We start from the raw sequence: 12,205 nt of genomic DNA, 5'->3' as shown, positions 1-12,205 counted from the left end.
TTTAAATGCGAAGGGGTATATACTCTTAAATTTGGATGAAATAGATGAATTACATGTGCATACATAGGGTTTAATCTATTTGACCGAATGGTGATATATCTTGACATTTCAAAATGTGATTTGTGTAAGGCCTAATCTTAAGCGACTTAGTAATAAATCAACAATTACGGATGTTCAGCACATTAAGTTGGCCAGGTATGTATTATGTACTTGTGTAGGCTTATTAAGCCCATCGAGACTTCACTTGGATTTTGTGTAAGTTATAAATGTATTTAATCCAGCAAAGTTAATTGTTTTACTTAAGACTTACTAAACCTTGAAAGCTTACTATGTTGTTACGTTTCTCTGTTTTATAGATTGTCAAATTTGGCCTTTGCTCGGGAATCGTCAACAACTCGTCACACTATCACTATCCACTATTTGGTACTACTATGTTTTGGATTATTTTATGGCATGTATAGAATAGACTAGTAGTAGAATAATATTCTGGTTAATGTATATAAGCCATGCGAAAATGGCATCCTTTGAATGTGTACTTATAGATATTTAGCATTTATCTAAATGAATGATCTTTATTTCAAGAAAAAGTTTAAAATTTTGCTGTTCTGACATGAGTTACAAGTTTGGTAATACCCCTTTCCTATTCCGACAACGGTTACGGGATAGGGGTGTTACAGGCCACACGGTTGCAGTTGATCTGCAGCTTGACTTTTTTATTTTTAAATTTCCTATTGGGTTTTGATCATGTAATAAGGCCATTTATGGGTTTAAGTTTTAATTGGGCTTTTGGTTTCTTTTATTAAAATGCTAGCCTGAGAAAACACAGGTTTTCAAAATATTCATGGTGTCCAAAAGAACACGAGCATTAAACATCAAAGTTTTCAAAATGCTTCTTCGATTTAAGTTGAGTTAATATATTAGTGGCAAGTAGTTTGACATGCGTTGGTAACGAGTTAATTTGGTAAAAACAATTAAAAGAGTCTTTGGTTTAAAATTGGATTTATAAACGATGAGTCTTGCTGTTAGAAAAAACACTTCGATATGACACGCCAGATTCAACCTTAACATCTAGGCCGGGTTTAGGGTGTTACACAGGTACAGGTTGGGAATTAGGAGGGGTGGAAGTTGTTGAGCAGCCGGGTTCATTTGAATATTTTGCGTGAACCATTCATTCATCATATGGAAGAATGCTTCTTTAGCCTCTCCTCTCTAACTGTCCGTTACGGGTCTAGAATTAGACGACATTACTTTCAACCTCATTAGCTATAGCTTGATTGGGATCCATTTCTATATGAAAAGACATTTTAAAATGTCAGGAGTCATCACACTATCACAGTTTATATATGGCATGTATAACTAGACTCTCACACATATTACGTTAGTCCTGGAATCGACTAAACTGTAGCTCTGATACCAATAAATGCAACATCCCTCACCCGTATTCAATGTCGGAATAGGGTTAAGGAGCATTACTGGAATTACAACAGAATTATACATACTTTTAGCATACATTATCTTAATTCAAACATCCATCATTCAATCTCATTCAATATGTCCCTAATAAAAGCCTACGAGGCCCTAAACATGCATTGGGATTGGTTTAGGACTAAACCGATAACTTTTAAAACATTTGAAGCACTTAGAAAAATTTTCTCAAAACAGGGGACACACGCCCATGTGGCCAGACACGCGGCCACCAGACACGTCCGTGTCGCAGGCCATGTGGACATTTGAAATGAGAGTACATGGCCGTGTCCTAGCCTTTGTCCTACCCCATGTCCAAACAAGTGAGCTTACTGACTTAGGTCACATGGCCAACCACACGCCCGTGTGTCTATGTAACACCCCTAACCCTTATCCAACATCAGGACAGGGCTCGAGGCATTATCGGAACTTTACACTTTCAGTATACTAACTCGGGTCAAAAAATTTCATTTGAATTTAAAACTTTTCAATCATGAACACCTCGTCCCTTGTATAGGCCTTTGAGACCTATATTATATCGGAAGGTAATGCGGGACGAATATGGGCACGTTTGATTAACCTTGGGCTCCTCAGAAAATTTTCCTTAACATAAAGGGACACACACCCGAGTAGGTGGGCCGTGTGGACTCACACGCTTATGTATCTTGGGGCACGCCCATACCCTTCAATCGTGGGCAATACTGACTTATCAACACGGCCATAGAGCACGCTCGTGCTGCCTGCCTGTGGACGAAACTGTCATTTTAACACGGCCATGGCGCACGCTCGTGTGGCCTACCCGTGTACAACTTTGAGCTAAAATTTTAGGTGCAGGGGACACACAGCTATAATACACGCCTATGGGAGGGAATCGTGTGTCACACACACCCGTGTGTCCAACCATGTGGACTTTATTAGGCTATTTTCCAAGCCTTTAGTCACCCCTTTCTACTACTAGTGCCTAGTGGTTACCAAGTTTTAAAGAAAAACATAATTTTTCGTTTATAAATAATCTTAATGAAAATAGATATATAGAAACCTCATATCATTGGTTTCATGCATAAATGGTTATTCCCTATTTAGTGTCATGGGTTCCCATATTACATTAATCCATCTGAAATTGTCTCATTCATGTGATTCATTGCCAATTGATAGCAACCCATCATTTGTAATTAAAACCATGCATAAAATTGTAGGTCATAGCCTACTTAAATTAAGCTAATTTCCATGGCCTTATACAAAAAGATGAATACATCTTTGCATGCCTTCATTTGGAAATTCAAATGACACATATGAAAAAATACTCAAAGGCCTATACATGCCATTAACAAAATAGAAGTGTCCTTATACCAAAGCTTGACTAGTTGATAGTGTGTTGCTTCTCCAACCATCTTCCAATCCTTATGAGTCCTCGAGCTCTGTAAAATAGGGAAAAGAGAGGGGTAAGCATTTTCATGCTTAGTAAGCTCGAATAACCGAAGAGTAAACTTACTGAGTGATTAGCATACATCCATACTTAAATCATGAAATCATCCAATATGAAATGATTTCCTATCACATGCACTCAATAAATGAGTTAGTCACAGAATCATGTATCATGTAATTTAACTAGGTGAGCTCATCATTCAACATTTCATTCATACATGTATCTTACGTTAATCTCGTTGAGTTTCTAGGAAATCTCGATGGAATACCCATTATTCATCAATTCATTCAAATGATCTTTCCATATATGCACTCTCGCGAACCTCACATTATATGGCAGGATTACCAGTCCAAGCTAAATCCCTCATATCATGAACTCATAAGGTGATGTCGGGATTACCATTCCAGGCTAAATCCCTTATAACGACAAGCACCCTTAATGTGCTCGAATCTGAGTTACCATTCCAGGTTAAATTCAGATCCTAATCGGATTACCCGTCCGGGCTAAATCCACAATGCACTCGTATTCTTCGAGAGGCTTGATCGTTCAAGGAACACACGTCTGGGTTAGATTCCTTTCCATACTCGAGATCACGGATTACCCGTCCGGGCTAAATCCTTACTGCAACACATGCAGGATCTCCTTTTACATGTAAAACATGGTTTATCCATCGAATTCCCTTTTAACCTCAACCGAGACGGTTATCAACAAGTCATTATCAAAGACGCATTTCATGCATTTTCATGCCATTAATAATTCAATCATCATGCATTCATAAATCATACAATCATGCATATTAGGGGTTTTCTTTAAGTTATCCGAACTTACCTGGTAACAGTTTCAGAGTTATATTTCGGTTATTCTAAAACCTTGCTTTTACCTCGATCGGCCTCCGGAATTTGTTCCTCGGGGTCTATAACAACAAATTTAGCTCATTAATAACCCACATTATAAATTTCAAGTTTAATATCTACCCCCGATCCAAATGACCGTTTTGCCCCTAACCTTTGAAATTTTTACGATTTAGTCCCTAGGCTCGTATAATGAAACACATGCAACTTCTATCTTACCCAAGCTTAACTGATCATTTTTCTCTCTTATGGAAACCCACATTTTTCATTATTTTCCTCATTTCTACCACACATTTACATCTTTTGCAAAATAGTCCCTATAAGGGTTTCTCATGAAAACCAACTTGGAAAAGATGTTTAATACACATTTCTCTTTCATATTCCTCCATAATCCATCAAAATACCAATAACTCATGCATGGGTAAATTTTTGAACATGAACCCTAGCATGAAATATGGGTAGAAATGGAAAGAGCAAACAACCGGGATTTCAAAAATACAAAGAACATGAAAAATGGGGCTTGAGAGCACTTACTATTGAGCTTGAAAATTGAAGAAACCCTAGCTATGGTGTCCTCCAAATTTCGGCAGCTATGGGAAGAAGATGAGCATATTTTTGCTCCATTTTTCCCTTTTTATTTCATTAAAATGACAAATGACCAAAATGCCCTTATGCCCTTTCTTTAAAATTTCATCCATGCAAGCCTATTTTTGTCCAAAAATTTAGAATTTGGGCAAATTTATCTCCAAGACCTTCTAATTCATAATCTAAGGAAATTTCATACAAATTTCTTCTAGAATCCAAGTTTTACAATTTATTCAATTTAGTCCCTAATTTCCAATTGGACACTTAATACTTAGAATTCTTCATGAAACTTTAACATATGCATATATTCATACTCTAGGCCTCATAATAATCATAAAATAAATATTTTGATGTCAGATTTGTGGTCCCGAAACCACTATTCCGACTAGGCCCTATTTCGGGATGTTACAGTCTAGCCGTGTACCCTTCAAAGTGGCCACACATGCCTGTGTGTCGGGCCGTGTGTTAGGCCATGCCAAACCTATAGGGTATACTGACTTATGCAACACGGCCAACTCACACGCCCATGTGCTAAGCCGTATGCAAATTAGGGGGTATTCTGACTTATGCCACACGACTAATCACACTCTCGTGTGTGAGACTGTGTGGAGCATACTGACTTCATTTAAATTTCAACACTAGGGGACAAACGACCGTGTAACACAACCATGTGTCACACACGGTTGAGACACACACCCATGTCTCTGCCCGTGTGGACAAAAATAGGCTATTTACCAAGCCATTTTGTCACCCTATTTTTGTGCATACCTACACAATTCAAATGGTACTCACTCATAGCATAAATGTTCATCCAATTCAACAAAAATCAAGACTAAAACATACCATTTCAATTCCATTTACTAGCATGCTTACTATCTCATGTTTTACTCATTCAAATCATACCAACTTTACATATTCAAATCATCTAATTAAACATTTTCCAAACATGCATCATCATACTTCAATCCACAAGCACAAAGCTTCTCAATTATCAACCATTTGACATCTATAATACCAACTATCAATAACATTGCAAACCAACCTCAATCACTCAATATAAAACATATGCACACTTATATATACATAACAAAACTAGCCAAATTAAGACAAGTCTCATGGCTATATGTACAAACCAAAATATAACCATTCATAAGCCATCTCAAATGGAAAAACTCACTACCAAGCTACATATCAAAATGACCATAATCCTACACATGCCATATGACCAAATCATAAGCTCAAAAGTACCAAAGTGATGGTTGGATAGTGTGATGTAATCTCCGACGATCCCCGAATCTGAGCTAGCTTTGAAATCACTATAAAACATGGGAAAAATAAATAAAGTAAGCTTTATAGCTTAGTAAGCTCTTATGAAATAAACTCAACTAATCATAAATACACAATTTATCAATTTGAACTTGTTAATTCATAATTCATAAATACTAACAAATCTTCTACATGCTTAACCATATACTTATATGCAAACTTCATGACTTCTTCAATTTAAAGCTTGTATTATTCATATACATACCTGAACCAATCTGTAACAAACTCATACCCAAATGGAAAAGCGTTGAAAACTCGAATTCTCGCACACTAAGTGACAATACATAGCTGAAGCTATTTTAATATCGCACACTAAGTGCCATACATAGCTGAAGCTATCTCGAATCGAACACTAAGTGCCATACATAGCCGAAGCTATCTCGAATCGCACACTAAATGCCATACATAGCCGAAGCTATCTCGAACCGCACACTAAGTGCCATACATAGCCGAATTGTCGTCAAATATGATTGTAGTCTCATATACACAATTTATGCAATATCAAAGCATTTAAAGCATAATTATAACAATACTTATTACATACGAACTTACCTCGATTCAAAAATGATGAAATTGTCGATTAATTGAGTACTTTATCTTTTCCCCGATCCAAGTCCGTATTTCTCTTTCTTTATCTAAATATATTCAAAATTAACTTATTTTATCAAATATTTATTCAATTCAATCCAAAATATACATTAGGGCTATTTTACACATTTGCCCCTAAACTTTCACATTTTTTACAATTTAGTCCTTATTTCATAAAACCCCAAATTAATGAAATTGCAAATATACCCATGCTAGCCGAATTACTATTATGCCCCTAGCAGCCATATTTTTCATTTATTTCACATTTTAACCACTAACTTTTCACATTTATGAATTTAATCCCTATTTTGCATTTTCACTAAAAATCACTTAGCAAAACTTGTATATCTATCAAATAACATTCAAAATCTATCATCAATAAAAAAAATCATACATATTCATCAATGGAAACATTCAAAATCTTTAAAAATTTTGCAAATTAGTCCCTAGGCTAGCTAGACCTAGTTGCAACTATATCAAAAACACAAAAGTCATTAAAAACGGGACAAAAATCGTACCTAATTGAGCATACAAGGCTTGGCTGAATATCAAGCCCTAAAAATGGCTATTCTTCATGTTACAAACGGCTAAGGAAGAATATGAATGAAATTAAAGGCTTTTGTTTTATTAAATTAACCTTTAATTACTAAATGACAAAATTAACCTTATTATTAATTCAAAATTTCAATTATGCCAAGCCATTATCATCCAATATCTAATTTTACAACATAAGGACCTTAACTTTAAGGTTCTATAGCTATTTAGCACTCTTAACTAATAGAATAGCACTTTTTCATTTTACGCGATTTAGTCTTTTTTATCAAATTGAGCAACTAAATGCTAAAATTTCGTAACAAAAATTTCACACCATCATATATTCATGCTGTAAAAATTAAAATAATAATAAAATAAATATTTTAACCTCAGATTTGTGGTCCCGAAACTACTGTTCTAATTTGACTAAAAACAGGCTGTTACATCACATTAGTGAAGTATAGAACCTCTCCTATAAATACCCTCCTAGCAATGAAGAAGGGATCATCTTTTTCAACCCTAAAGTTACTTTGAGCAAATCCTTCTTCTCTCTTTCAATCAGCCTGTTATCTTGTTCCTTTCTGTCTCTCAACTGTTTTAAGTAAACCGGCCTCTACAGAATTATCACTATCTCCTCTTTACTCTCCTCCTTTGTTCAATTTCAAAAGTGAAATATTTGGCATTATTTATGGGTTTAAAAAATACTTTTTAGCCTATAAGCAATTTCTTGAAAAGAAATTTAAAATTTAATATGCATAATATATCTAAAATTAAATGCATAGCAAATTGTGGAACTTTAAATTTTCATTTACAAAAAGTTTAGATCATCCACGTAGAAATAATTATTTAAAACTTTTGATTTTAAATATTATATATAATATTAAATTGGATTAGACTTCTGCTCATTCTCTCATTTCTAACATGCACAGAATTTTCATTAAAAATTAACAATAATTAAATTTATTTAATTTATTTTTAAAATTTAATTTAATCTCTCCATTTAAAATAAAATTTTAATTTAATTTAATTTATTTTTAAAATTTAATTAAATCTCTCCATTTAAAGTAAAAATTTAATTTAATCTTTAAAACTAAATTGGAATTTAATTTAGTTTAAGATTAACTTAAAAATTCAATTAGATCTGAAATTTTGTATAAAACCAATTTTCTGTCCATCTATAACCCAATCACAATGGAAATTCCTTCTGATGATTACATCCAGAACAAATTAGGTTGAAGGCTTTATGCAACATTTTCGGAAAAATAATCTCAAAACACATTTATTTTGAGAAATTAATTTAAATAATAATTTAATATAAAAAAGCCGAATTAAGATTTAAAAAAAAAATACTAATTTTGTGTGAGTTTCATTATTCCCACGTGTAGCCAACTCAATGGGTGTTCCTTTCCAGATACTTCCTTGGACTTTTATCCTTTTTGGCTTTTAATTTCACGGCAGTTTCCCCTCAAACAAACATTGAAAGCACCGGCTTTGACCCAACTCTCCCAAACTAAATCCCGTCTTAAAGTTAAGTTTGATCCCAACTTCTCCAAAAACCCAGATCGAAATCCCACCATGACATATAATGCACTAAAAGCGGTAAGTTTAACTCATGTAAGGTATCAAAGAGGTGACCAACTAGGCCATTTCTTAGCCTGGGTTTCTTTAGTTCCCGTTTTCATTTCCCTTGGTGGCTTCGTTTCTCATTTCATCTTCCGTAGAGAGCTTCAAAGCATGTTCTTTGCATTAGGCCTAGTAATATCACAGTTCATTAATGAATTCATCAAAAAATCCGTTCAACAAGCCCGCCCTGAAACCTGTGCTCTTTTAGAAATGTGTGATTCTCACGGCTGGCCTTCAAGTCTCTCTCAATACATGTTCTTTTTCGCTGTTTATTTCACCCTTTTGACATGCAAAGGGATCGGTGGGATTTGGAATGTTAGAACCAAGTGGGCTGCTTTGTTTTTACCTTGGTCTTTGGCTGTCTTGACTATGTATTCTAGGGTTTATTTAGGTTACCATACGGTGGCCCAGGTTCTTGCTGGAGCTTCATTGGGGATTTTGCTTGGTGGGCTCTGGTTTTGGGTGGTGAATTCTATGCTCTTCTGTTATTTCCCTTTGATTGAAGAGAGTCCCTTTGGGAGGTTTTTTTATGTTAAGGATACTTCTCACATATCAGATGTGTTGAAGTTTGAGTATGATAATGCAAGGGCTGCTAGGAATACTATGGCTGCCAGAAAAGCCATGGCTTCCAAGAGCAGTTGATTAAACACAAACTCATCAGGTATGAAATATTTACATATATAGTTTCATATGTTCAATCTTTTGTTACATTTTGTATTGAAACTTACTTGGTTATTTTGCATCTTTGATAATGTGAAAATTTTCCTTGAACATTTTTGTTTCGGTAATAATAAATTACACGTGTTGGGATCCTAATTCCAAGCTTAGTAGCTGTTACATTCTAAGGATGGTTGTATGAAGTGACCGAGCAAGCACCTTTTATTTGCTGGTAGGAATAGTTAGGGTTAGTGTTGAACATATTGGAATATGAATTAAAAACTAATGAATGCCACCTCTTAAGGATATTTGTATGAAGCAGTTGACCTAAGCTTTGGATTCATGGATTAAGTACTTTATGTTGACCCTGCATTAAACAGTGACTCATTCCTTTGTGTCATTTAGAATAAATTCCCAGTCTTCACAATAATAGAAAATGAAGTAAAACCCCCTTTTGTGATTCTTGGACACTCCTTGTAGTGAAAACCGAACCATGTATTTATCTTCACTGAGAGGAGATGTTTTGCTTCAAATTTGCTTTGTTAGCTTATTAGTGAATGGTCATTGTTGAAGCAGTCACATTTGATAATGTCTTGTATGTCTTGAATGTTCAAGGTACCTAAGGTATCCTTGTATTAGGAGTGCGATCTCTAGAATATGGAGAAATGAGATGAATGCAGAAAGAACATATGTATTATGCTGGGTTATGGTTATCAGGATTGCGTAACAGCCAAGGTGTAGTGAATAGTTTTAGTATGTGCAATAAATTGATTAGTAACCTATAGGAAAGGTGAAAGCTTTTTTATATTTCGAGTTAATCACAAAATGCTGTAGCTGGAAAATGGACTTAGGATCTGATAAGTGGTTCGAATTTGACAGGGAAACATGATTGGTACAAAAATGGCTTGTATGTAGTTTGGAGGTTCAAATTGTCATCTTTGAGCATGATTTGCAAAAACATAGTAAGTTTATCTTCAAACGTCATTCGGGACACAAGAACTATTTGCTTTTTTGTGCTTAAGATGGAGCTGCCTCACTGGAAAATGTATTTCAAGTATCATCTTTAAAAATTCCCATAAAATTGAGTTAGATCAAAATATGCCTTCAGTCCCGTACTTTGGCAGAGTTCGAAATTGAGTCATATTACTGAAAAAGTTAAAAATTAAATCTTCTAAATCTTTAATTTAAAGATTCTAATCCAACCGTTCTTTTAGTATTTAATTTTCAAAATTTTGCTTACTGTAAGTTCTACTTGCTGAGTTCATGATGATGGCTAGATTATTGATGGAAAATACTAATATTGTAAACAATTGACCTAGGATTTTAAATTGAAAACGTGAGAGCACTTTATAAGAACGTGAACTAAATCTAGAACTTCATTCAAGTATAGAGATTGGCAGCATAAGTTGACCATTGAATTTTGTTGTCTACAGTACTATAACTCACTCTCTCATTCTTCTTATTAAGAACTAATCTTTGACTATAAAACGCTCTTCTTTCACTTTGCAGGTCATATTCTTGATACGAATGTTTCAAGATCCAACTTCTGTGCCAATGGATGATTGAATGAGAAGTCAAAACGGGGCATCAAAACGGGGCATTGATGTTTGAGGATGCTGTATGTGTGTGTCAGTTAAGAACATGTTTCTGTGTTTTTTTGTTATACCACGATGAAAGAAACATCATTGCAAGACACAAATACATACATATCATTTACAATCTTCTATTTTGTTATACTTTTGGTTATAATCAGTTGGTTTAACAAACAGGTGCTAGCTTGCATCTAATGAAAGATGTGCAGTGTTTCGATGTTGACTGGAAATTTGGAGTTTATTTCTTCCATCTTCATTGCTAGTCCCATTAGTTTTCTTGTTGAAATTTACATGTGGCTTTTTTTTATAAAAACGACCCAAATATTTTATTATTTATGAAAATAACCCACTTAGAAAATCATGTATTAAAATGACCTGTTTTAAACAGTAAACGTCGGTGATGCTATAGCCATTAGCATCACAACGTATCATTATCATCCAATCGTTGGTTGGAGGGCATAAAAAATATATATTTGGGTCACATCAATGCTTTTGGTATCACCAATATTTATACACATTTAAAATACATGTATTATGAGGAGAGAATATGAAAAAAATAAAATATTTGTTTAATGGGAGGCGTCATAGGCTTTGGTGTCACCAATTTTTATTTTTATTTCTATGGTGCCATAGCCTTTGGAATCATTAGTGTGTCAAGGGAATACTAGCAATTTTTTTTTTTGGGTGATGCCATAAGCATTGGTGTAGACTGTGTGAATTTTTTTGATAGTGTTATTGACATTTGCGACACCAAAAGGTTATATATACCCACTCCCCAATGAAAGATTAGTGTAAGGTTATTATTATTTTTTTGAATTTTATTATGTTGAAGGATGAAAGGGAGGAATAAATTTTTTTGATTAGTTGTAGGGGAGAGGAGAGAAATTTTTAGTGTTGAGAAAAGGTAGAGATTATGATTGAAAAAAGGAATGTTTTATTTAACGGTGATTCGATGGAGCTCAAACACCAACAAATTTAATTTTCCTTTTTGGGAATGTAGATTTAATTCCTTAATTTCATATGCGGTGACGATTTTATATAGGGGTCTATTTCTTAAGTAAAAATAGGGGTCTTCATTACCAGTGATTTATGCGGTAATAGGTTCAAATTGGTTATATAGGGCTATTTGTTGGCTGTGGTAGGACCATAACGGGTTCAAATTGGTTATGTAGCCAACAAGCGGGATTATCTTGGATTCCGTAGGTTAGGGGGATGTTTGAAGGTTCGAATAGAATCCCAATTGTGAAAATACGGGTGAGATTATTTGGGTCAGTAGCATCCAACCTACAAATATTAGTAATGAGAAACTTGCTTGAGAAACTTACTTGTGTTGCCGTTAAACATGGTCTTTTTCAGTTTGTAAGACATAATGTTGTTGCTCTTGAACAAAATCAAATTCATTGTTTAATTTTGTTTTATTAGTATTGAGAAACTTACTCGTATTACTGTTAAACATAGTCTTTTTTAGTTTGTAAGACAATACTATTGGTGTCGAACAAAATATAATTTATCCTTTATTTTTTATTGTATTTTTTATGTTTTAATTTTGAGTCTTATTT

At 34.3% G+C, this 12,205-nt stretch overlaps 1 protein-coding gene across 2 annotated transcripts; it reads left to right on the top strand.

Moving 5' to 3' along the window:
• Window positions 1-8,141: 8,141 nt before the first annotated feature.
• On the top strand, window positions 8,142-10,876 carry LOC107893795 (lipid phosphate phosphatase gamma). 2 transcript variants are annotated; one of them, XM_041084855.1, is made up of 3 exons: window positions 8,218-9,058; window positions 9,934-10,016; window positions 10,564-10,876. In XM_041084855.1, the coding sequence occupies exon 1, from the start codon at window positions 8,350-8,352 to the stop codon at window positions 9,037-9,039; it is 690 nt and encodes a 229-aa protein (XP_040940789.1). In that variant the 5' UTR covers window positions 8,218-8,349; the 3' UTR covers window positions 9,040-9,058; window positions 9,934-10,016; window positions 10,564-10,876. The 2 variants fall into 2 exon arrangements, with proteins under 2 accessions (XP_016674376.1, XP_040940789.1); XM_016818887.2 differs by lacking the exon at window positions 9,934-10,016 and having other exon boundaries at window positions 8,142-9,058.
• Window positions 10,877-12,205: the final 1,329 nt, after the last annotated feature.

Source organism: Gossypium hirsutum, chromosome A13, assembly GCF_007990345.1.
Source record: "Gossypium hirsutum isolate 1008001.06 chromosome A13, Gossypium_hirsutum_v2.1, whole genome shotgun sequence".
NCBI classification, from domain to species: domain Eukaryota; kingdom Viridiplantae; phylum Streptophyta; class Magnoliopsida; order Malvales; family Malvaceae; genus Gossypium; species Gossypium hirsutum.
The sequence above is the reverse complement of the archived record's forward strand: the minus strand, read 5'-3'. Positions and strand labels throughout refer to the sequence as shown.